The sequence below is a fragment of the Sceloporus undulatus genome, chromosome 4, assembly GCF_019175285.1.
Source record: "Sceloporus undulatus isolate JIND9_A2432 ecotype Alabama chromosome 4, SceUnd_v1.1, whole genome shotgun sequence".
In the NCBI taxonomy this organism is placed as follows: domain Eukaryota; kingdom Metazoa; phylum Chordata; class Lepidosauria; order Squamata; family Phrynosomatidae; genus Sceloporus; species Sceloporus undulatus.
The window spans coordinates 77498806-77524521 of record NC_056525.1 but is presented as its reverse complement, the minus strand read 5'-3'; the positions used below and the strand labels follow the sequence as shown (position 1 = coordinate 77524521).

General features: G+C 41.7%; 1 protein-coding gene across 1 annotated transcript in view; it reads left to right on the top strand.

The window, feature by feature from the left end:
• LOC121927840 (cytochrome P450 4B1-like) overlaps positions 1-25716 on the top strand; it is a 47227-nt gene that overhangs the window by 13040 nt on the left and 8471 nt on the right. Inside the window, 5 exon segments of the mRNA XM_042461775.1 lie at positions 4193-4237; positions 4629-4756; positions 5186-5316; positions 5403-5557; positions 6599-6705. Of these exon segments, the coding sequence (XP_042317709.1) occupies positions 4193-4237; positions 4629-4756; positions 5186-5316; positions 5403-5557; positions 6599-6705 (566 nt within the window).

Sequence of the window (25716 nt, the reverse complement as noted above, 5' to 3'; positions counted from 1 at the left end):
TTAGAGAGAAGCCTGTGAAGGGCGTCCCTCGCCGGCTTCTCTCCGGCGGGCTCCCTCCTCATGAGGAAGCCTCATGAGAAGGCAGCCTGGCTAGAGAGAAGCCTGGGAAGGGCGTCCCTCACAGGCTTCTCTCCAGGCAGGCTCCTTCCTCATGAGGAAGCCTCAAGAGAAGGCAGCCCGGCTAGAGAGAAGCCTGGGAAGGGCGTCCCTCACAGGCTTCTCTCCAAGTGGGCTCCCTCCTCATGAGGAAGCCTCATGAGAACGCAGCCCGGCTAGAGAGAAGCCTGGGAAGGGCGCTCGTGCATCCCTCGCAGGCTTCTCTCCAGGCGGGCTCCCTCCTCCTAAAAAGGCAGCCCAGCTAGAGAGGCGCTGATCATCCTGGAGCCTCTCCCCAGCTGGGCTGCCCCCCTTAAGACTGACCCTCGACTTATCCACAGGTCATATAAAAATCCCCATTTCTGCTCCCAAAAGGTGACCTCGACTTATACATGAGGTCGACTTATACACAAGTATATACAGTACATTTTGGCATAAATGGGCTGTGGCATTCACATGCTTCCCTTTAAAATGATTTAAGAGATGGTGGGAGTGGGGTGAGGATCCATGGGAAGGGAAAGGAGAGACCACAGAGTTTTATAAAATTAAAATTTCAAATTTCAAAAAAATATTTTTTAAGAATTAAAAATTTAAATTCTTTATTTTTAAAATTCCTTTTAAATTTCCTTTAAAACATCACATTTTAACCCAATCTTCACTATGTACAGTATATGCAAATAGATTTATGTTGTGCATATGATATTGTAATTTAAAGGTATAATTTTAATTTTGCTGCTTCTTTATGTCACAACTATTAGCATTACATTCAGTGATAGATGGGAATGACAATTTACAAGTAACATTAGTTCAAAAAAGCATTACTACGGATTCTGTATGGCATGAAATGGGACGAGGTCAATGGGGAGGTGACACCATGCATTACGGCACCAGGTGACACTAACCCTAGGGACACCACTGGTTCCATCCTGCCTATGCTTTCACTATTGAATAAAATCCAGAAGTGGACTTACAACTCTATTGACATAAAAAAAAAACCACCAGCTATTTATTCCTTGTGTGACCTCCACCGTCATTGCCTCTGCAAAATAACTACAGATTATGATGCTTTCTGCAAAGGAACTAACATTGAAAGCCCGGTGGACAAATGTCCTGCCAGTTTCTCCTTTTTGCCTGAATGAGTCCAACGCCTCACTGAATTCCTGGGGAATGTCAAAATCTACCAAATGTTGCCTTCATCTTCTTTTATTGCAAGAAGCAGCTGGGAATGTTCTCACAATAACGTTGCCTGCTGCCAGTGTTAGTTCATTATATCAATCTCAATCCTCCAAATTTTATTTTGAGGTGGGAGTTGAGCATCGATGGCAAAAGTGCTAGCCCCAAGTGTTGTCCCAGTTACTCAATCTCCTCTGCTTCTCCCCTTAGTAATACTGATACTACTACCTGGTTTGTTTGCACCACAAAGTGGTTTCATGATTGCATTTGTTGAATAATGAATTTAACTTGATTTTATACAGCTTGGATGAACATAACAATTGTTCAAAGTGCAACAATGCTCTGCACTGAAGAGTTAATGCCTCAGAATGAGCACTAGTGCTAGAGTTAGATTGTTAGAGTGACCTGCAGTCTACCTATCTATTAGTGGGACCCTTTTGGTCTGCCTATCCTGTTCCCTTTGAGATGTAAATTGATACTCTCAGGGAAATTTTCACTCCTTTTTTTCACTCCCACTCTTCTCCAACACCATGCTAGGGATGTAGTTAGATTATAATCTCTCTCTTGGTAACTCCCAAAGATCTTATCATGCAGCATTTTAAACCATCTCCAGCCTCCCGTGCTGGAGCCAGAACGGAGGATGGAGGATTATCGCACAGTAAATCGCTGCTGAACCGCCATCAGCCCAGGTCTCAGCCACACTTCACCAGCACTGTTGAGAAATCAGAAAGCTTTCTGGATTCTAACAAGTGCTGGTAGAGCACGTCTGGGACTTGGGCTGATGGCAGCTGGCCATTAGGAGGCTAGTGTGTGATTCCGCATCCTGGCTCCAGTGTGGGAGTCTAGAGACGGTTTAAAATGCTGGGTGATAAGTTCCTTAGACTGGAGATCATATAATAAACACTTAGGAGTGTATCACATGGTTTAATAATCTCTTTTACCTCTACCTGGTTTAAGTCTAAATTTGGGCTGCATCCTGATTTTATCAAAAGGTTTTTGCCACCTAATCTGCCACCCAAATACATCCTGGATGCATCCAGAGTGCTCCTGGAAGCATGGATGCACCCAGGATGTATTCTGGCAACAGATTTGGTGGCAAAAACCTTCCAATAAGATCAGAATGCAGCCCAAATTAAGACCTAAGCCAGATAGTGGTAAAATGGATTAGTAAACCATGCAATAAGATGCTTAGTTTGTTCTTGGAGCCAGTGGTGCCTTTGCTTCTTAGTCAGAACCTATATGCCACTGCATTGCACTAATTTCTAATAACAGTAGATCATTTGTGTTTGTTTCAGCACTGTTTGTTTCTTAAACTACTGTATGGACAAGACATGCCAACTCATCACACCAGGCAGAAGATATAAGATTCATGTATTTATAAACATATTTGAAAGAGGAATATGAAACATACCTATACTGCAGTAAAAAGAAGAAACGAACCAATGCAAGTGAAAAAATATTGGAAAGGATAAGAATCCACCGAATAAGGTCTCATCATAGGGACACACCAAAAAGAGTACTGACAAGGCACAAGAAGTTGCAAAAAAAGAAACTTCAATAGAATGTAAACAGTTGGAAAGAGGAATTTAAATAAATTTGGAATGAAAAATGAATGGATTGGGAGAAAACTACTACAGGTAGGGTTGCCATAAGTCAGGATCTCCAAACCAGGACAAATGTAGGACAAATGTAGGACAACATTTTCAAATGTAGGACACATTTTTTAAAGTGGAGGACATGTGAAAAAAATTGATGACTTTTTAAAAATGTTAATATAAATGCATGTTTCTTAGGCATGATCAAAATGGAGGACATTTTGGCATTATTCCTAGACAGATGGCAGAAATGTACTTCCCTTTCTGGCCAACCCCCCTCCCCGCATTCCAAACTGCACATTTGGGCATAGAACACGGCTTTACTTAATAATAATAATAAAATAAAATAAAAAGGAAGGGTGGTTTATTTTTTATAATAAAAATAAAAATAAAATAAAAAGGCAGGGTTGTTTATTTCTAATAATAAAAATTAATTAAAAAAAAGAAATAAGGCAGAGCCGAAATGGCCACTCAACTCTCCACTTCCTCCTTCTCAGCGCCATTTGGAAATGGCGCTCTCCCCTCCCCCTGGCCCAGAGGCCTACCCTTATTGGTCCTCCTCGGCCTCCTCCTCCTAGTCCTCCTCCTCCTGCAAAGCTCCGTCTGCTCTTTGGCACTGGCCAATGGCAGAAGGGCAGGGGCACAGTCGCGCGGAGGAGAGCGGCGCTGCTGAGGAGGAGGAGGAGGGCGGCGCTGGCAAGGAGGAGGAGGTGGGTGGCCGGCCGTGCACATTAGCGGCCGCGGCAATGGCCGCATGAGCGGGCCCGGTCCAGAGGCCGGGCACAAAGCCGGGATTTGGGGCGAACCAGGCCGGGGCGGGCCCGGTTCCTCCAAAAGCGGGATTGTCCCAGGAGCCGCTGGGATATGGCAACCCTAACTACAGGGAAATAATAATAGTATGAAAACACAAAAATAAAAAAAAATGAAAGATACAGAACAAGAACTGAATTCATAAGATATTCAGTTTTAACATGTTTCATATTTTGGGGAAAAACAGGGGGCTAAGGAACATAAATGTCAGACTAGAAGTGTAAGAGACAACTTCAGGGAATCACGCAGCAAGACAAAAATATTAGAGGAAAGATTGATTTGGGAGAAAGGGAAGACATAAGGAAAGAAGATACACAAAAATGCTCTAGAGCATGGAATAGTCTAGAAAAAAGTCTGAATAAAGCTAATTTGTACTGGGCTTCAGACTTTGAATCTACTAGAGATTTCCTACCAGTATATATACTACTGCAATGTTACAGACTATGCATACCTTTGATTCTATTCTTTTGGGGGTTTTTTGGTTGTTTTTTAAGAATCCTTTCTATTATATTTTTCAGATCCCAAATCTATGATCCCTTATCATTTTTTCATCCCTTGGATTGGTATGTAAAACTGTAATTAATAAATAGTTAAATAGATGATAAATGGTAAATGTTTGATATTAGGTATATGCACTGCATATGCATTAAGTGTACCTCCAGCCATTCCGAAAAGTTAAAATATCAATTCATTCTTTGTCTTTTGAAGTTCTCCCATACCAGTGTAAGTCTAAGACAAAAAGCACTTCCATTTATACCAGCCTTTGGCATATCTTGACCACATTCTGATGTTGCTTGCTCACAAGTGTCCTGGTTTTCATTTGTGAGACATTGGAGAAGCGTAAGACATCAGAGTTTCCCTCACCATAATCCATGCCTCTTTTCATGAGAGAAAGATTAATTATCATTAAGCCCTGTAATGTTCTGAATAAAATGTTGCTCTTTGTGCCTGTAGGAAAAGGGCTTCTAGTCCTAGATGGACCAAAGTGGTTTCAGCACCGCCGCCTGTTAACTCCAGGGTTCCACTATGATATTTTGAAACCTTACATAGCACAGATTGCAGATTCAACAAAAGTCATGTTGGTATGTAGTCCTGCTCCTACTGCTGCTACCATTACTTCATTCATATTGAGAAATAGAAAATAGTCTGGAGTAAAACTGAACTATCAAAAATTATGATCTAGTCTTCAGAACTCATTAGAGGACAATAAAAGATGTAGTTCAGCATATCTGGGGAAGATGACTGGGACTAATGAAATAACTTGCCATTTGTATATAGACTCACTGGGAAATATTTAGCAAGAACCTACTGTTTCCTATCTACATAAATGTGGGCACAGCAAGCTCACATGACCTTAACTTTTATGAATATTATCAATTGACAAGGTTCTCTATGTTGACAGAACTGTTCATATGACAAGCACACACTGATATCTGACCTGTGATATCTGACCTATTCCATCTATTCTAATTTAGACTGCTAATTATCCTAATCTTTACTTTCTGTGTTAGGATAAATGGGAGAAGCTCATTGCCAAAGACAACAGGACGTCTGTGGAGATTGTGGAATACGTCAGCTTGATGACTCTGGACAGTATCATGAAATGTGTCTTTACTTCCCAGAGCAGCAACCAGACGTGCAAGTTAGTATGTCCAAAGTGATTCTTCTTGTCATCATGCCCATTCTTATAGAATTACTTTTTAGAATACTGCTTGCCTTTTCTTTCAGAGAGTTGGATCATTACATCAAAGCTGTTTATGACTTGACCTATCTGGTGGCTCAAAGAATACGTAACATCTTATATAGGAATGATATCATATACCCATTCACTTCAGCTGGACGACATTTCATGAAAGCCTGCAGATTGGCCCACAAATATACAGGTAACACCAACTCAGTCTGATTACTCTTTATTTACAAGAAAATTAAATGGAAATATAAACCTTCATTTGTTTTATTCACAAGAATAAAGCATTTCAAAATTATGAGAGGTTTTCTTCATTTTGGAGATTTTCCCAATTTTAGGAGCTTTTCACAACATTTTTGCAGAGATAATATGGTATTTGTTCAAAAAAACACTATTTTTTGCACTAAAATACAGTAGCGTCACTGGGGGTCAGGGGGCAGACTGCACCGAGTGACACCCCAGAAGGGGGGGTGACACCCAGTTGGCCCCCCCCCTTCCACAGAAGCTACTCTGTCCCCCACAGGTGCTCTAGGGGCTGCACGGGCACTATTTCAGCAACATGTTTCCCTCTCTCACATCTTTCCTTCCCTCCTTCAGTCCCTTGCATTCCCTTTTATCCTGTTCTGAGACATCCCTAATTCTCTGGAGCAGTTTTCAGAAGGCACAAGAGATTGAAAGGGGAAGCAGGTTCTGGCAAAACTTTCCTCTCTGCCTCTTCTCTTCCCAGATGTCCCTTTAATTATATCTTTTTCTCTTTCTCTTGACCCAGTGGGCACCTTTTCTGTGAGAGAGAGAAAGGAAAAGAGAAAAAGAAGGGGGAAATACGATGCATGCCGAGGATACTGCTCCTCCTCCTCCTTCTTATTGCTACTGACTTCCTCCCTAGGTGCAGTAGGTGAACAACAAGGAGAAGGCCAGAGAGTTCCCATGATTGGTTGTGTCTCCATTTTGGGGCATGGGCCTCAGCAGATGTCCAAATAGGCCAAGTATTTATCACAGGCCCGTGGCCCCACAATGTTCGTTTGTTGGCTTCTAATGTATCTGAAGATAGTTGTTGTTGTTGAAGTGGTTATAACAAAATGAAAAAGTAAAACAGTGGTGTTTCTTCAGTTGCTGCTCATCCTTAAAACAGATCTAACTCTCTCCAAAAAGCAATATGTCAGATTTTCATTTTGTTGTTGGGACAGTATTGTTATTACATACATCTGAAATCTCAATTTCTTAACTTTTGTCACAGAAAATGTAATAGAAGAAAGAAAGAAATCATTCAGGGAGGAAGGCGAGCTCAAAAAAATTCAAAACAGGCGATACTTGGATTTTTTGGATATTCTTCTATCTGCTAAGGTAAAAAATGTTAACCACAATGGAACAGATACCATTCACTGTGTTATATCAAAAGAAATATGAACACCAGTTATCCCACATCATGATAGGTTAACTCTTGTGGCCAATAATCTCCTACTACAGTTTTGTCATCCAGGTAAAAAAAAAGAAGCACAATAAAACACTGACATGGTACAGACTGGTGCAAAGCAGTGGCCTGGGGACAATTTGAGGGCTTGGGAGAGTGAAGCATCCGCACACTCCTGAGCCCTACCACACCATCTGGGCACCATCATGGCTCGCCCCCATCCACACTGGGAGCGGGTTCTTTTTATGCCCACTGAAGGCCACACTGTTTGGTTGATGCGGCCTCCGTGTGGGGCAAAAATGGGCAGCTGCAGACAAAAAGGATCTGTGAACCCCACTTCCTGGAAGATGGAGCACTGAGACTGGGCTGTACAGGCTCATGGTTTCTCCAGCTCTGATATCAGAAGGGCTGCCAGACACAGAAAAACCTGCAGGAGTGAAGACAAACAACCACCCAAAGGGAAGGTATTTTTACCATACGTTAAAGAAGTCACAGACAGGTGAAAGGGAAACAGGTGAGGAAACACAACCTCCCAATGATCTACAAACACAGATAATGTCAGCGCAACTGCTGGGGTCCAACAACCACTGTCAGCAACTCAAACGAGTCCTGGGGTTAAATCAGACCTTTGTAGCAGAGTTAGCAATTTTAGAAGGTGAAGCGTGGCTCCAAAAGTAGTTGAGATAACAGTAACTGGATGTCTTCCAGGAACTGAAGCAATGCAGGAACCTCCGGGGACACACAGCAAACCGATGCCAGACTTCTTCTGATAAACCACCAGAGAAGCAAAGTCTCCCGAAGTGCTCTTTATTCACAGTGCTATAATACAAATACAGATCTCTCCAAACTCCACAACACATACCAAACCAACTCCTACTACAAACTCACAAGCTTTCACTTGCAACCCCTGGGTTTATATAGACTCCAGACCATGTGGTCTCCCAAACCCAGTGAGTTCCTGTGTGTAACCATGACAAGTGTCCCCTGTGCAATCCAGCCAGGTGGTTTCATCATCCATGACAACGTGCACCTAGACACTAACGTGTCCTTGAGCCAATGAGCATCAGCTGTGCTAATCAACCTTGTCCTTCTGCTGAATGCTCATGGCCAAACACACACACATCAAGCATTTCCCTGTGTGCTGTGTTTTAACCCTTCAAATCCCTGACAAATAAGTCTACACAGGGACCACCAAACGCACAGGGACCACCAAATGCAGTGTTCAAACATAAATCAAGGAACACAAGAGATACTGTAGACTGGGTCAGCCAGAATAATCAGCAGTAGCAGAACATATTATAAACCAACCAGGGCATAAAATGCTGTTTGAAAACACTGAAATTCTGGACCATGCCAGCAACTATCAGGTCAGAATGCACAGGGAATCTACTGGAATCCACAAACACCTAGACAACCAACAGGAATGGAAAAATACCCCTTAAAGTAAACAAAGTTTGACTACTAGTCCTGAAAAAGACTAAAATCAAGACTTTAACATGTGCAAATGAAAACCATCCAGGGTCAGGGGGGTTTTGGACAATGGAGCATTAATTAGGCATGCTGCCATTCAACAACAGACTAACACAGAGAATAAGATGTAAATCACTTCCTCTCAACCAAGGGTCACACAGTATATATACCCCACTCCCTTCCATGCCAGCATTCTCTGAAGATGCCAGACATAGATGCTGGTGAAATATCAAGAATAAACTCTTCCAGAACATGGCCACATAGCCCGAGAAACCCACAAAAAACCATGAATGCTAGCCATGAAAGCCTTTGACTTCATACTTGATGAGAAGAATCCTGGATTGTTGAGAACCTTTGTAGGTTGGTGCATATTATGTAGAAAATTTGCACCTGGATGTTTCGCACAGAAAACAGCATTCTCTGCATGGGATATATTTCAATTCGGAAATATTAATTTCTTGACAGAAAAGCTTTTTTCTGCACAGAAAATGCTGTAATTCAGGACTGAGTCTCTATAAAAATTGCACATGTGAGATCTGCATCAAAAACATCATCTTCTGTGTTGAAATATAATTTTCCATGCAGAAAATGTTGTTTTCTGTGCAAAACAACCATGTGTGAATCTTGCACAGACTAAGTCTTGAATTGCAGATAGCCTTTGAAAACTGCGTAGTTTTCAAAAACTTTCTCCCAATGAGAGGAAAATAGCTGAAATTATCAATTTCTACTTTTGAGAAGAAACTTAGTGAAGAGTTATATTCCTAAATAGAATCAACTTTTGAGGAATTCTTTGAAACCCAGTTTCTTTATTTGCCCCATTGAGGGAGAGATTCATAACTGGAAATGACTAGAAGCTATTCACAGTTGTAATAAATTTGATTTTTATAAATCTACAGGAAATAAATAAGGAATCAGGTTTAAGTGATAAAGGTACAGTGAGCAAGTAATCTTGGTAGGAAATTCCAGAAAAATTTAATGTAATGATGTAAATTAAAAGAGCTAGTTTTGTGCAGTGGTTTGAGTGCTGGACTACAACTATGGACTCTGAAGACCAGGGTTTGAATCCCCGCTCAGCCTTAGGAACCCACTGGATGACCTTGTGTAAGTCACAATGTCTCAGAGGAAGGCAAGTGCTAACCCCTTCTGAACAAATCTTGCCAAGAAAACCCTGTGAAAGGTTTGTCCTAGGGTTTCCACAAGTAAGAAATTACTTGAAAGCACACAGTAATAGATTAGAAGTGCAGCGTGGAATAATTGCTTAGAACAAAGTGGCACATGTTTTATCAAATAGAAATTAACAATAGCTAGCTCTTTTTAAAAAGAAAATAAATAAATAAAAGTCCAAACCTACATGAATTCTGGTGTTCTATCAAGCCCCTCTTCCAAGCTTTCTACATTCTCAGCATTCTGCTCGTTAAAGCTTATTGATCTGTATATTCAAGTCATTTCCAGTTTATGGAAATGAGTGTATCATGGAGTTTTCTGTGCAGGATTTGTTCAAAGAGGGTTTGTCATTGCCTTCCTTTGAGCTGAGAATGTGTTTTCCTCAAAACCACCCAGTTGGCTTCCATGGCTTTTCAGGGATTTGAACCCTGGTCTCCCAGAGTCCTAGTCCAGCACTTAGACCACTACACTACACTGGCTCTCAGCTAAAGTTTACTGTGGACTAAATAGAATTATGAATTTTAAATAGAAATTCATTAAATTAAAGCGGGGCAGGGCTTCCTCTCAGTCCCACCATCTTCTCAGGCACGGTTGTTGAGGACCTGGGAGAGAGCCTTCTCTGTGGCTGCTCCCAGACAGTGGAGCTCCTTTCAATGGGAGATCATGTCAGACCCCTCCCGTCTGTCTTTTCACTGGCATCTAAAGACATTCTTATTTAGGCAGGCTTTGGTGTGTAAATTTTACTTCTGTAGTGTATGTGTGTGTAAGAAAAAAAAATTAAAGCTGTGTGCTGTTTTTAATGCTGTAAATATTTTTCTTTTTAAAAATGGTTTTACCTATGCTGTGGTTTTTTTCAAGTTTTTTTATTTATTTCAGCTTCACAAAGAATACTAAATCAACAGCAACAAAATGTTCAAACAGGCTTAGATGTGAGTTAACAGGAAAACACATATAAGGGATGCTTAACAGACAAATAATAATACTATAACACCATAATGCTAACATTTTCTTAAATAAGAAAACTCCTGGATCCAAAAAGATGACCAAAGTACAACAACCTCAACTTTATCATCTTGGCTTCTAGGCAGATTTCTGACTTGATCTGTTCTAGAACCCATTTGTTTGTCTTTTTGGCTGTCCATTGGTGTCCTCAGGACTTTTCTCCAGCACCACATTTCAAATGAATTAATTTTTCTCTTATCTGCTTCCTCACTGACCAGCTCTCTCAACCTAACATAGTAATAGGGAAAACAATAGTTTGTACAATTCTAACTTTAATGTTAATTGTATATTTGTATATTTTAGGATCTTTTCTAATTCTTTCCTAGCTGCCCTCCCCATTTCTGTCTTCTTATTATTTCTTAACTGGAGTCCCCATTCTGATCAATATTTAACCCAAGGCACGGGAACTCTTTTAATATTTCATCATTGTCTAGGTTGTATATGTGTAAATCTGTGGTCTCTTTGCTTCTTCTTTAAGAAGTAAGTCTTCTTTTGTGCTTTCTTTGATCTTTCTAGTTGTTCTAGGTCTGCAATATTTTCTGCTACTAGTATGGTGACATTTGCATATCTCAGATTACTGATATTTCTTCTTCCTATTTTCACTTCTCCTTCTTCTGTGTCAAGCCTGCTCTTCATATGATACTTTCTGCATACATGTTGAACAGATAGGGTGAAAGGTTGCAGCCTTGCCTGACTACAATCCTCCCTCCATTCTCACAGTCTTTGGATCCGTGTCCCTCCCTTATGTGCGAGGGATGAACGGAGGAAGAATGAATGGAGTGAATGCCCATGGTGCACGCTTGTGTGCTCCTGTGAATATAGGTGAAACTCCATTTTAACGAGGGGGTCCAGAATGTATCTCCCATGAAAAAGGAGGGCAACTGTATTTGCTTTCTCCATATTCTGTTCTAACAGTAGCCTCGTCTCCTAAGTACAGATTTCTCATCAGGATTATCAGATGTGTTGGAACTCCCATGTCTTTAAGGGCATTCAATAGCTTTTCATGGTCCATGCAGTCAAAGACTTTGCGATAATCTCTAAAACACATGCTAATCTCTTTTTTTGGAATTCTTTGGTGTGCTTCATTAGCCATCATATGTTTGCAGAATGATCCCCAGTAACTCTTTATTTTCTGAGCCCTGCTTGTATCTCTGGGATTTCTCTCTCCATGTATGGTTGGAGTCTATGCTGCAGAATTCTGAGCATAATTTTGCTTGCATGGTAAATTAATGCTAGGGTCCTATAGTTGCTGCAGTCTTTTGTGTCTCATTTTAGTGAACTGGAATGTATATTGAACATTTCCAGTCTGTGAGCCACTGTTTTGTTTTCCATATTTGTTGAAATATAATAAATAAATAAATAAATAAATAAAGAATGCTATTTATATTTTCCCACCTCTCCCAGGTGGATCGAGAAATATGCTGGTTAGAACCTGATTGTGTTAAATACCATTTGTGAATTGTTTAAAGTACAGTGGAAACTCGCCTTATGCAGGGGATCCGTTCCAGACCCCCCCGCGTAAGGCAAATTCTGCCTATACTCAAGCCCCATTCATTTGAATGGGGCTCGTGCACATGGCGGTGCAGTGGTGCAGTGATGAGTGCATGCCATGGGCACACACCCCATTCATTTGAATGGGATACGCTGCTCCTTGCACCCCGTGCGCTCCTCGCGGTTTGAGAACGTATGCTCAACTCTGCATATAGCATATCCATGTATAAGGCAGGTACCCTGTATTCCTTCTCTTCTGTTAGCTGATCTGGCCTTATAAGAGGGAGAGAACCAAATATGAAACCAGTTTGAGTCAGTGATGTTCACCCCCAGGTATGATTGCCAAATTCATCTGGGAAAAAGGCCATTCCCATGTGGTCTCCACTAATATTCTATATACAAAAACAAAAACAATCAGCTTCATTTATATACCGCCTCATACTGAACTAACAGTATCTAAGCAGTTTACAACTGTAAGCTAATTGCCCCCAACAATCTGGGTACTCATTTTAGCGACCTCGGAAAGATGCAAGCCTGAGTCAGGCTTGAGCCCTTTTGCTGGTCTTGAACTCGCAACCTTGTGGTTTTGAGTGAGTGGCTGCAGTATGGACATTTAACCACTGTGCCACCAGGGCTCCATTGTAGCCTTTCCTTTACTTTGTGGATGATTATCTGTGCATGGTGACTTGTAGGGAGTTAGTGGACACATAATTTCTCCTTTTGCTGCCGAGCAGGTGGAAAAAAACGTAGACTTGGTGGATTTGAAACCATGTAGTTTTAATATGTTGCAGTTGAATGGAAAGAGATTCTTTAGTTTTAGGTTTTCCACACATAAACCGGACTTGAGTGTGGTAGAGTCCTTGGTCTCTCCATTCTTTGAAATAATTAAATTTATCTGGCATGTGTAAACTTAGATGGAGTAAGAGAGGCCTCACAGGGATGTCTCCAAAATATGTCTCCAGTTTTTCGATATAGGTCCAAAACACACTGCAGAAATAATGGAGTTTGAGACTGCTTTAACTGCCCTAGTTCACTGCTACAGAATCCAGAGAATTATAGTTTATTATGGTACCAGAGCTCTCAGACAGAGAAGGCTAAATGTCTCACAAATCTACAGTTCCCAGAATTCCCTAGCATTGAGCCATTCAGCAGTCTTAAACTGGATTACTTCTGCAGTGTGTTTTGGACCATCGTTAATTAGTGACAGAGAAATGGGTTATGTAAATCTGTGAGTGATGTTCCTGAGATTGTGGAGGAAATGAAGTTGAATTTGGTGGAGGAAATAAACTTTGGATGATATCACATGGGAGGAATGTCCCCAATTTCAAAAAGAAAAAAGAAAGTAGGGCCAATTCGAAAATAAACATTATTACGCAAATGGTTGTCAAACGCACAGAAGAACACAGCACCCACCCCAAAGCCAAAGTAGTGTGAATGCAAAAGAAGTTATCATATGAGTACCTACCCTTTGTAGTCTAGAATTCAAATTAGCATCCCTGCACATGTGCAGTGAGGGCAGAATTGAATCATGACCTTTTTACACTTCCGGCAGGGCTTGCCTCTGGTTCCAGTGGTTTTTCCTTGTTTCACATTGTTTATTCATTCATTACCCTTTATTTCACGTTTTTATGCAATTCACATTACTTGTTCATTCATTTATTTATTTTATTTTATTTAGGTATTTATACCCCACCCTTCAGCCCTAAAGGCTCTCAGAGCGGCTTACAATTATTAATCAGACAGTTCCCTGCCCTCAGGCTTACAATCTAAAAGACACGAAACAAAAGGAGAAGGGAATGGTGGAGGGAAAGGGGATGAGGGCCAGTGGTTCTTCTCTCCCTCTGAGGCCTGGACCAAGGCAGATGGATTGGAGGAAGGGCTCTTCCTTCTTCCAGGCTAGCCCTGATGGAACTGGACCTACCTGGTGAACTCCCTCTCAGGCCGGCGGATGGCAGTTATGGAGAGCGGAGTCTTTTCTTCCAGGCTAGCCCTGATGGAGCTGGACCTGCCTAGTGAACTCCCTCTCAGGACAGTGGATGGCAGTTATGGAGGGCGGAGTCTCTTTTACCAGGCTAGCCCTGATGGAGCTGGACCTGCCTGGTGAACTCCCTCTCAGGCCGGTGGATGGCAGTTATGGAGGGCGGAGTCTTTTCTTCCAGGCTAGCTCTGATGGAGCTGGACCTGCCTGGTGAACTCCCTCTCAGGCCGGCGGATGGCAGTTATGGAGGGCGGAGTCTCCTTCCTTCAGGCTAGTCCTGATGGAACTGGACCTGACTGGTGAAACTCCCTCTCAGGCCGGCGGATGGCAGTTATGGAGGGCGGAGTCTCTTCTTCCAGGCTAGTCCTGATGGAGCTGGACCTGCCTGGTGAAACTCCCTCTCAGGCCGGCGGATGGCAGTTATGGAGGGCGGAGTCTCCTTCCTTCAGGCTAGTCCTGATGGAGCTGGACCTGCCTGGTGAATTCCCTCTCAGGCCGGCGGATGGCAGTACCGTTTATTAACTCTTATTTCATGTTATTTAGGCAATTCACGTTATTTAGTCAGTCATTACCCTTTATTTCACGTTATTTAGGCAATTCACCAATTCAAATCAGTCCAAAGCAACCTTGTGCATGGTTTGAGCATTGGACTATGACTCTAGAAGGCAGGGATGGAATCCCACTGGGTGACCTGACGCAAGCCACACTCTCTCAGCCTCCTCAGAAAATGACAGTGGCAAACCCCATCTGAATAAACCTGCCAAGAAAACCCAAAAAGCAGGGTGGGGGTCTCCAGATGGTTGTGTGTATGATAGAGAGACTGTGTCTGTGCCTTTAAGTCTCCAGCTATGGGGGGAATGGGGGAGAGAAGGAGTCCTTCCCATTTGGGAGAGCATTACAGCAGCCAGGTTGTGAGGGGCCTGGGTCCTCTCTGGTTCTAACCTAGCCCATTGGGAGTCCCATTGGGAGTCCCATTGAAGGCCATGAGCTGGAGGAGGTGGGGAAAGGGGAGGGGAAGCTGTGCAGGAACCAGAGCTGGTGACTAAGGCTACATCCACTCTGGAGAAATAACCCAGTGTGGCACCACTTTAACTCTTTGTGGCTCAAGGCTATGGAATTCTGGGAGTTGAAGTTTGTTGTGAGCCCAGAACGATGCCCCTGAGGGGAGGAAAACAGACCCCCATTCCCCAGGCTGCCCCACTCCATCATCCCCCAAAGGAGGAGGAATGAAGGAAGAAGAATAACTATTTGGGACTAATAAAAAAGGGGTGGAGTTTCTCTCTTTTTGAAGCTCCCTGGCCCTAGAGGGAGGGAGGGAGGGAGGGAGGGAGGCAAAAAGGTCCCTGAGGGGCACAAGGGGTCAGGAGCTGGGCAAGCCCCAAGCTCACCATTTTAGGCAGAGAGAGAGAGCTTGCAGGGCACCGCATGGAGAGCCACTCTTTCTGTCAAAAACAGCTGCTTTTCCTCCTGGCTGCCGGGGAAGACCTAAGAGCCCTGGAAGCCAAAACAAAATGGAGGATCATAGGAACTGATGCGGGGGGAATGCCAGGGCCACAGTAGACATGCATATCACACCAAATGACATCGCATTGAATGTGAAGTAGCCTGGGAATAGGATTTGTGAATTCCCTAGTTCACTGAATTTACTTAAGTGTGGATTGGTGCGTGATTGTGTTCGCAGTGAGTTTGACATGCCAGCGATTGCATCTGATAACCTTTCATGGAATAACATGAATACGCAGGATGACACTGGATTATACTTCCAATTTCAGTCGTGTGATTAAGACCTTTTTCAGCTGTGTTTTTGTATCTTGTTTTAATATTAGTTGTTGTTGTTAGTATTATTATTATTGTTTATTTGAATAGTTCCATAAATTGACATGTCCCTTTACAGAGACAATTTAATTATTTTTTACCTTTGTATTTAATGTTTTAGTTCTATTCTTCTTAAATTATTGTAAACTGCCTTGAATCCTAATTTTGGAGAAAGTTGGAATATAAATCCAATGAATAAATAAACAAACAAAACAAATAAAGGGACCGGAGCAATGAAACTTGCCCAAATGTTATTTTGACAAGGCTATTTTGCAGTGTCCCAGAGTCTAAACTGTGGCATCTAATGAAATCTCAACAGAGGCTATATAGGAAATGAAGAAAATGCTTAAAATTGTGCAGTCTGAACTTCATCAAGAAGTTAAGTAAAAAGGAATAAATAAGAAGAAAAGAAGGAAATCTACTGTACTTTTCTTTAAAGATGTTAGCAGTTCAAAAGTCTACTCCAGAAGAAAGCTATTGCTGTGCCACCTACAGAGCCACACGGGCACACTCACTCAAAAAGAAGGATTCTGCTATAGTGTTGCTGGCTCAAGTCTTTTCTCTGCCTGATATGAAGGACCAGTTGGCACTTCTCCACTTTCCATTTGTAGAACCTGAGCCAAGTGGGAAAGCCAAACCAAAAATGTCTTCCAGTCCATTTATCTTTAACTTGAACAATTATTATTATTATTATTATTATTATTATTATTATTATTATTATTATTATTATTATTTATATTTATAAATATTAATAATAATTTATAATAATATAAATAATAATAATAAACAAGTGACAATTATGCAATGCCTGGGAACACTTCTCTGAACATGATGGTCTTCAACTCCGTTTTGAAGCTGGTTAAAGAAGTGATGGCTCTTGCTCGTGGGGGAAGAAGGTTCCAGGAGTGAGGGGCAGCGAGTGAAAAGGGGTGAATCCGAGATGGGGCAGAGGAAATCCTGGGATGGGACAGCAAACCTTGACTACCAGAACGGAGGGCCCGAGTGGGAAGGTGAGGAGAAAGAAGGTCTGATAAGTAAGGAGGGGCCAGTCCATGGAGGGCTTTAAACGTTGACAGCAGGAGCTTATACTGAAAACGGAAAGGGAGGGGGAGCCAGTGAAGGGATGCCAATACAGGAGAGATGTGGTCAGAGCGGTGGGTGGAGGTGATAATGCGTGCAGCTGAATGCTGGACAGAAATTAAAGAATGGAGGTGAGAAAGAGGAAGCCCAGCCAGGAGGACATTACAGGAATCAAGTCGTGAGACCACTAGGGCATGGACCAGGATCTTGGCAGTGGAGGGGGAGAGATATGGTCGGATTTTGGCAATATTGTACAAAAAGAATCTACAAGCCTTGGCTGTGGTCTGGATCTGAGGGATACACGACAGAGAAGAGTCAAAGATAAAACCAAGACTGCGGGCTTGCTGGACTGGTAGAATAGAAATGTTGTCCACAGAGACAGAAAAGGAGTGTTGAAGGATGGACTTGGGAGGAAAGACAAGACGCTCCGTCTTGGACATGTTGAGCTTCAAATGCCAATGGCGCATCCACTGCGAGACAGCTGTGAGACAAGACGAAATTTGCTTTTCAAACCTTGGAGAAAGGTCAGGGGTGGGAAGATGCAACTGGGTGTCATCGGCATACAGATGGTAGGAAAAACCAAAAGAGCTAATGAGTTTTCCTAAGGACAGCGTGTAGAGAGAAAACAGAAGGGGACCCAGAACAGAGCCCTGGGGAACTCCAACAGATAAGGGAACAGGAGATAAAGTCTGACTGCCAGCAACCACTGCAAAAGATCTGCCAGACAAATAAGATCTAAACCAGTCGAGAACAGAGTCTGAGAACCCAACGTCAGAAAGTATATCAACTAGAAGGCAGTGATCAACAGTGTCAAAGGCTGCAGACAAATCAAGAAGGATGAGGACAGAGTAAAGGCCATTAGCCTTGGCCTGTAAAAGGTCATTCGAGATCTTAGTGAGAGTGGTCTCTATAGAATGCCTTGGGCGGAAACCAGACTGAAAGGGATTGAGGATGGAGTTGGCTTCAAGAAACTCAAGACAGCGAGAATAAACAACCCGTTCCAAAACCTTAGAAAGAAAGGGAAGAAGAAGAGCAAATCGGGTAACGATAGCTAGATAGAGAGGAGGGGAACAAGAGAAGTTTCTTTCAGAATTGGGGAAATGAGAGCAATGTTGAAGTCCAACAGGAAGGAGCCTGTGAGAGAGAGAGAGATGAAGATATGGAGAAGTGAGGCAGAAAAGAGGAGCTATAGAGATTAGAAGACGAGTAGGAATTGGGTCAAGAGAACATGTTGCAGGTTTGCAGCGTTCAGAAAGGCAGAGAGTTCATCCAAAGAAGCAGGAGAAACACAGAAAATGGGTTAGGCGAGGGCGAAGAAGATTATGAGCAGAAGATCAGGGGGACTACTCAGAGCTCATAGTGGTAATAATAATCTGCCTTCATAATAAATAATCAATTATATAATTATAAATACAGCTGAAAAAGTAGCTTCCACCTATCATGAGAATCTTTTACCTTTAACACATTTGAACTCTTTTCAGTAGCTAATCGCATTTGTCCTCAGGATGAAAATGGAGTGGGGTTATCTAAAGAAGATCGGCGTGCTGAAGTGGACACTTTATGTTTGAAGGTCATGATACCAACAGCAGTGGGATCCCTGGCCTTATATGCAATGGCCCAGAATCCAGAACATAACAAAGATGCAGGGAGGAGAATAAAGGAAACGCTGGGGACCGTGACACTGTTCAGTGGTGAGACCTTTAAACTTCATTTGTGCTGAAGCTTTTAAATTAAATAGTCATTTGAAGAAAAACATTCCAACTTCTATTTCTTGTCACTTCCTGCCCATTCCATTCTTCTGTACAAATGCTAATTCATAACTGCAAAATTCTAATATCTTACATTTGATAATCATTGACAGATTTTGCCAATCCTGAATCTTCTTCATTTTACTCACCATTTAAAAACAAGATGATCTGCTTTACAGCCCTAGGATCCTTCTTGCCTTACCTTCATGTTTGCACTCCTCTGAGCGGAAATGGGGCGCTGCGTGCCCGGGCTGCTTCCGTGCTGGGAACTACAGTTCCCAGCCTCCCTGCGGCCGGAACCGGCCCGAATTGGCTGCTGGCCCAGGGCGCCCGGGGCTGATTGGCCAGGAGGCGGGTTCCAAACCCGTTCGCTGGCCAATCATGGGCTGAGGCGCCAATATAGGCCCGGCCGCTCCGGGCCTCGCGCCATTTTTATTAAACAGGCTCCACACCTGCCTCTCCCTAGGTTGCTGCTGCTCTGTCACAACTTCCAGTGGGGGGGGCAGTAGCATAGGTCATGGATCTGAATGGGCAGGTTCCGATGCTGCGGAGCAAGGCATCGGGAGTCCCCGGGGACCAGGGGTGCTAAGGGCTGATGATGGCGCAGTGCGGGGGCGGCATCGATTCTGCACTCCTGGTGACATGGGCGAAGATGCGCCCAGGCGCATAGCCGGCAGCGTTAAGTGGTGAGCTAAAGAGGGGCCGGTTCCCCCTCTACATCCCAAGAATGCCTGGGCGAGGCCAGGCAAGTGGGTCATCGACCAACATGGGTTGGTGGATGTCAGATCCAGACCTCATGCTTCTGGCCAACCCTCATGTGAGGTTCTTATATGCAAAATAAAGTTGTGGCCTTTTATTGCCAAACATGTGTCTGTCTTTTGTCCACCCACAAACACCCTTCCTCTGTAAACCCCCTCGAAGAAATTTTCCAAGAAAACCCTATGGTTGTGGTTAGAGTCAGTGTAATTCAAAAATGTAATGGAGCACACAAAAAGAATAACACATCAATAAAATATAAATGTATGATACTCAACACATAAATTTTTTTTTGAGGTCCAAAAGATGGCATGTTACCTGTACTAAAACAGGGAAGGCTTGCTCAGATAGATAGGTTTTTAAACAAGCACCAAAAGCTAAGGACAGTTAAAGTGTGTTAAAGTTTTGATGGAAGAGAATTCCAAAACTGTGGTACCACTACATAGCTCTGAATGACTGATATCAAAAAACAAATGGATCTCTACAAAGAAAGTGGTATTTACATAATCAGGTCCCAAGTTGTTTTGGCCTTTATGAACTAGCAATAAAACGTGTCTCAACTGGCAGTATATGCCCACTTGTTACAAAACTGCCAGTCGAGTAACGTCAACACTGTTGTGAAAGGAAATGTTTAAAACACTGGTTCTCAAACAGTGGGGTGGGAACCCTAGGAGGGGTGCAAGTTTGTTCAAGGGGGAGTTCCTGATCCCTCTTCTCTTCCCAAACCTTTTTTGTCTAAAAGTTATACATGCCTTAAGGTTAAATATTAAATTTGCTTAGAACTGTTCTGATTTTAACAATGTTATTTCCTTATAAAATGTTAAAATATTTATATACATGAATATGCAAATAAAAATTATGAATACTAAATTAACAAAATATTTTTATTCATATACTACATCAATGGCGGGGGGAGAAATGTCTGCGCATAGAGGTTAAGGGGACCCAAGGGCAAAAAGTGTTGAGTACCACTGTCTTAAACATAGTTTATTTGATCTCTTCAGGGGACGCTTGGAAAGATGCTTACATCACCATGTGTATAAAGGAGAGCCCCGTCTTACCCTCAGTCCCTGGAGTGTCTCGACAACTTAACAAACCTGTAACCTTTTGTGATGGACGCACCTTGCCTGAAGGTTAGTTCACTCCGGCATTCACTCTGGGCCATGGTCAGTCTCTGAAGTGAAAAAAAAAGAATCTTTAGGTTTGCATCAGGCTCTTGTGTAAAAATTATAAGTGTACCATTGTGCCCTTTGCAGAAATTAAACATGATTGATTTGTTTTTTGCTTGCTAGTTTATTCCTGACTTCTCTGGTAGTGAATTCAAAGTGGCTTACAAAAAAGTTTAAAATAGGACAAGCAAACTATTTACAAAAGTTTTAAAAAATAAATTCTGTTTAAAGCACATTGTTAAACTGTGTAAAATATATTTAAGACATAATTAAAAGATAAAAAGATAAAGCTACAGAACACACAAAAACTACTCTCTAACTCACTCATAATAAACATCAGAGGGGAGTCTGAGACACCTCTCATGGAAATGAGGTTCACAGCTTGGAAACAGCAACTTTTTCCCTATTCCTACCCAACATGCTTATTGTGGTGGTAAACTGAGAATATTCCACACCTTCATATCTGGCATCTAATTTTCATATTATACAATTATTACAATTATGCATATACTAATTTGCATTCTGATAATGCAAATCAACACATTAATCACTGCACTTTTTCTACCATTTTGTTTCAACTCAATCCAGTACCAAGTCAAAGCTCTTTTTTTCTTCTTTTGCCCCCTTATGATGTAAAAAGAAGGAGGCTTCCAAGCAGCCCCCGAGAAAAAGGGATTCCCTTTTAATCTTCGAGGCTGTTTGGAAGTGAAGTTCACACCATGCATCCAGCCCTAGGCTCAAGCCACCAACACAATCACCATACAAACACAGGCCATCTCTGCTTGCCTCCTTTCCTTTTTCTGCCTTTTGGCCTGTGAGGAAAAGGGAGAGGGAGTGGGAAGAAAAAATGGCAATGCTACACTGCGGCAGTAGCAACCAGTGCCTGCAGGGTGGGATGAGGCACTCCCAGTGTCAGTCTTCTTGCACTGTTTCCTGCTTCAGCACCATGGTCACATTTTGACCTACTTATTTTTATCACTTGCAAAGAAGGAGAAATCTGGAATTTACTACGCATTGACTGGTCCACCAGCTGGCCGGGACATTTTTTAGTCCCACCAATCCAGGATTTCCAGTTTTCTGGACAAATGGCAACCTATCATAGTGAGATGTGGCTAACAAGATTCAATGTATTTATACAATGAAGGGTCAACTCGCTTTAGTTCAGAAACTGGCAATGTCATCAGTGAAAAGGCATACTTGATTCCACCTGCGACCCTGAAGCGTGGAGCCTCCCAGAAAATATTTGAACTAAACAAAATGGCTAGTTGTACTCAGAATAAATAAGGGGGTGTGACTGGCTGTTTTTCTGGCAATTGTAGACCCTGAACTTGTGCCTGGGGACAATCACTTCTGGTAGGGGGGGAGGGAAAGCACCAAGATGTGATTTAAAAGAGATGGGGGAAACATAAATTAGCTCATTATGTCCCTGGTAGTTTTTCTAGTGGCCATTGTAGTTGTGTGCCTTCCAGTTATTTCTGATCTATGGCAACCATAAGTTGTACCTATCATGGATTTTCCTAACAAAATTGCGCAATGTTGCCACTGCCTTCCCTGAGGCTGAGATTGTGACATGCCGCAAGGTACCACACAGTGGGTTTCATGGCCAGCAGGATTTGAATCCTGTCACCAAAGTTGTTATCCAGCACTCAAACCACTACATTACACTGGTTTTCTCTGAGGTGAAGCGGCATAGTGAGAGGGAGGCCAGGTCATGCAGATGTGGCCTGCTTAGTTTAACCTCATAATCTAGAACCTCATTCTAGAAGTCAGTTCTTCCCTGACTGATATTTTTGCTGTTGAATAAGCTTTTAGCCTAATTATATTTCCTTGGCTATTGAGATTAACCTCTGTTATTTTCCTTTTTTTTTTTCAGGTGCAACCGTGTTCAATCAGTATCGTACTGTATCCAACCGAAATCCAAGCATATGGGAAACCCAGAGGTAACTGTAATGAGTTAAAGGCAGTGAAAGCTCTCAAAGGTAATTCCTAAGTGTGAAAGCATACCCATAGCCTTTGGCCACAGCTAATTGCATGTTTTAATTAAAGTTCAAGTAATTTCACTATGAAGCTAGGGCAAACCTTATAAAAACTTAATGTTTTGCAATTAAGGGTAAAAATAAAATATTCCATTTGTTGGACAGCAATAATTGGAGAGGCCGTTGCCTTCCAGCTCTGTCTGTGTGACCCTGAGAAATCTCGTTCCCTTGTGAAAGCAGGGCGAACTGAAGAACTTTTAGTCTGATAACCGATGGGCTGTTAACAATATCTTTAAAGAAGAAAGACAGGTACAACTTGAGAGGAGGAGTTGTTTATCATTTACCCTAATGCTATCTTCAAAGGTAGTAATTATTTCAGGAACATCTATTGGGAAGGATTATGTAACGCATAGTGTGTGTTGTGTGCCTTCCAGTCATTTCGACTTATGATACCCTTAGGCAACCATATCATGGGGTTTTTCTTTGCAAGATTGTTTCAGCCTTCCTCTGATGTTAGAGAAATATACTTGCCCAAGGTCAAAAGTGAGTTTCCACAGCTCTGGTCTCCAGAATCATTGGCCAGTGCTCAAACTACAGTCAGCAACGTCTTATACACGGATTATTTATAATAATAATAATTTTGGTTTTATTTATATACCCATTCCAAAGATCATAGCGTGACACAAGTAAGCAATAGCAAGTAACTATTGCCCACAGTCCTGGTACTCTTTAGCGACCTCGGAATGATGCAAGCCTGAGTCAGCTGGGCCCTTTTTTGGTCTGAAACTCGCAAACCTTGTGGTTTTCGAGTGATGGCTGCATACAGGCAATTAAACCACTGCGCCACACGGATTCAAGCATCCATGATTGAAAATGTTTTAAAAAGGTATAAATTTCAAATATCAAACCTTGATTTTCCATTTTTTATAAGGACACCATTTTGCTATTCATTATGTTTAATGGGACTTGAACACCCATGGAATTTTTTATCCAGGGAGGAATCTTGGACCAAACCCCAACGTAGAACAAGGATACACTGTACTACATCATGCTGGCTGTCAACTATGACATTGGTATATCCTATATATATAACATCTTTCACTGTTTTTCTGCTCTGAAACGCATTTGACTCCATCACCACACATAAAATCAGGATCAGACACATGGATGTGGAAGTTATGTGTAATTTGACCTTTTATATATGACATCTCTTGCCTGAAGTTTGTCAGCACTAAAAGCTAATCCTTGGATTGATCCGCAAAAACATCTTGGAATTAATGGATAAAAATGTCCATCAAAAAGTCACACACTTATTTACTCTGATCTAGTGAAAAATCTGTACCACATAAATATTGTGGAAAAAGACATGTCTACTTATGACATAGAGCTCTAGCTGCCTGTTAACATCTGAATCAGGTGTGGTCCAGCAAGTCCTTGGCTAATGTTGAATTCAATAAGGGCTGGATGAGGGCCTATAAACTAGACTTCAGTCCTGGTACATCAGTGATCGTGTAAGTGGGCTGACGATGTCTAGAAATAATTTATTTTCCATGTAGATGGTACTTTAGCTCTTCTGAAAAACTAGGATCATAGTTTTAGAAACACTCTGATAGAATCTAAGAATAGCCATTTCTGGTGTATAGCTAGTAAAGCTGCACAGTGAAGAAAAAGATCACTCATTTGAAGGTGTGCTTGAGGAAGGTTATGGATACCATGGACAAGCCAAAAAGACAAAAAGAACAGATCAACCTACAGTCTCACTAGATGTTAAAAAGACTAATAAGTCTATTGTACTTGGATATAACATGAAACAATTTGACTCACTGGAAAAGACAATAATACGAAAAAAGTAGAAAGGCAAGTAGGAAGACAAAGATCAGAGTACAGATGGAATGAGTGAGTTTGTCTGAGTCTGCAAGACTGAGGAGGGCTGTTTAATAACAGGATCTATTGGAGACCTGTCATTTATAGGATTGCCATAAATTGAAGCTGACTTATCATCACATAGCAACAAACATTGTTCCCAGATCTTCAGTACGAAATGGAATTCTGTGCAAGGAATACTTGAAGGGAATACAAGACAGGCTTGAGTTATTGGACGAGAATAATAAAGGACATTTCACATGATTAGAACTGTACTTGATAACCTTTAAATATGTGTAAAAACTCATGCAAAGTTTCAATTGATGCCAGGATTATTTAAATACTCTAAACGTTGAAGCAAACCTTTGTCAAGAAATCAGTGGGACAGCTAAAATGCTAATGAAAGATCTTTGTATTATCTAAGTTTTGACCCCAACAAGATTCTCCACCAGAGAAGTCATCTCACAGGCATCCCCATGCTTTTTGTTTACCTTTTGGCAGCTGGAGCAGGTGTGTAGACACTTAATTGATTAAACCAATTAATTAATTTTGATTGATTGAAATAAAAAAATTAAAAAAATCTTCTTAGCATGAGGAAAGGTGAGGTGCATGTTTCTGGAAGTGTTGAAAGGTGACTAATAAGTTAATGTTTTTGACTTTATCTGGCAAAATAAAAGACTTGGGACTTTACTGCACTCCCTGGCTCCAGCCTGGTCTGAGAACGGAATGGTCAGGACCAGGAAAGAGTGGGAGGATTCATTTTACCATGCACACACACCACAATCCATCCCTGCACCTTTTTTGTTTCTTTCCCCTTCTGTGTTCCAGATCCATACCCAGAGAGGCAGTTTTTGAGAACTGTTCAACAACAGTTATCGTTTAATCTTGTTTTGAACTTTTGTATCATGTCAACTTTTAATAATATATGTTTTTAAAAAATTTGTTGTAGAGCTCTCTTTAAGTCGCAAATTGGGGAAGAGGCAAAGATAGAAATACATATAATGCTGCAGCAGCAAGAAGAAGGGAAGAAGAATGAATAAGCGATACCTGAACCTAGGAACATCATCAGTTTAATGACATATAGGAGGGTCCCTAGTGGGTGATCAAGTAATCAGTCTTTAGAAGACAAAATAAACCAAATGCATTCCCATTTCAAAGTTGAAATAAGGCCCATAGAAGCTATGCTCCCTTCTGGTCACTTGTTATTAATTTCTTTCAGGAATTGCATTGGACAGCAATGTTGGCTTATGAATTAGATGAAAGTGGCCCTTGCTCAGATCCTCTGCTTCAGTTTTGGAATGTTTGCCAGATCCTACAAAGCCTCCTATTTTCCAGTCCCTACAATTGTTTTATGAAGTCTGAAAAATTGGAATACAGCCTGTTCTTTCTAAAGAAACTCAACGTAAAAACTAACGTAGAGGTTTTTGTTGTC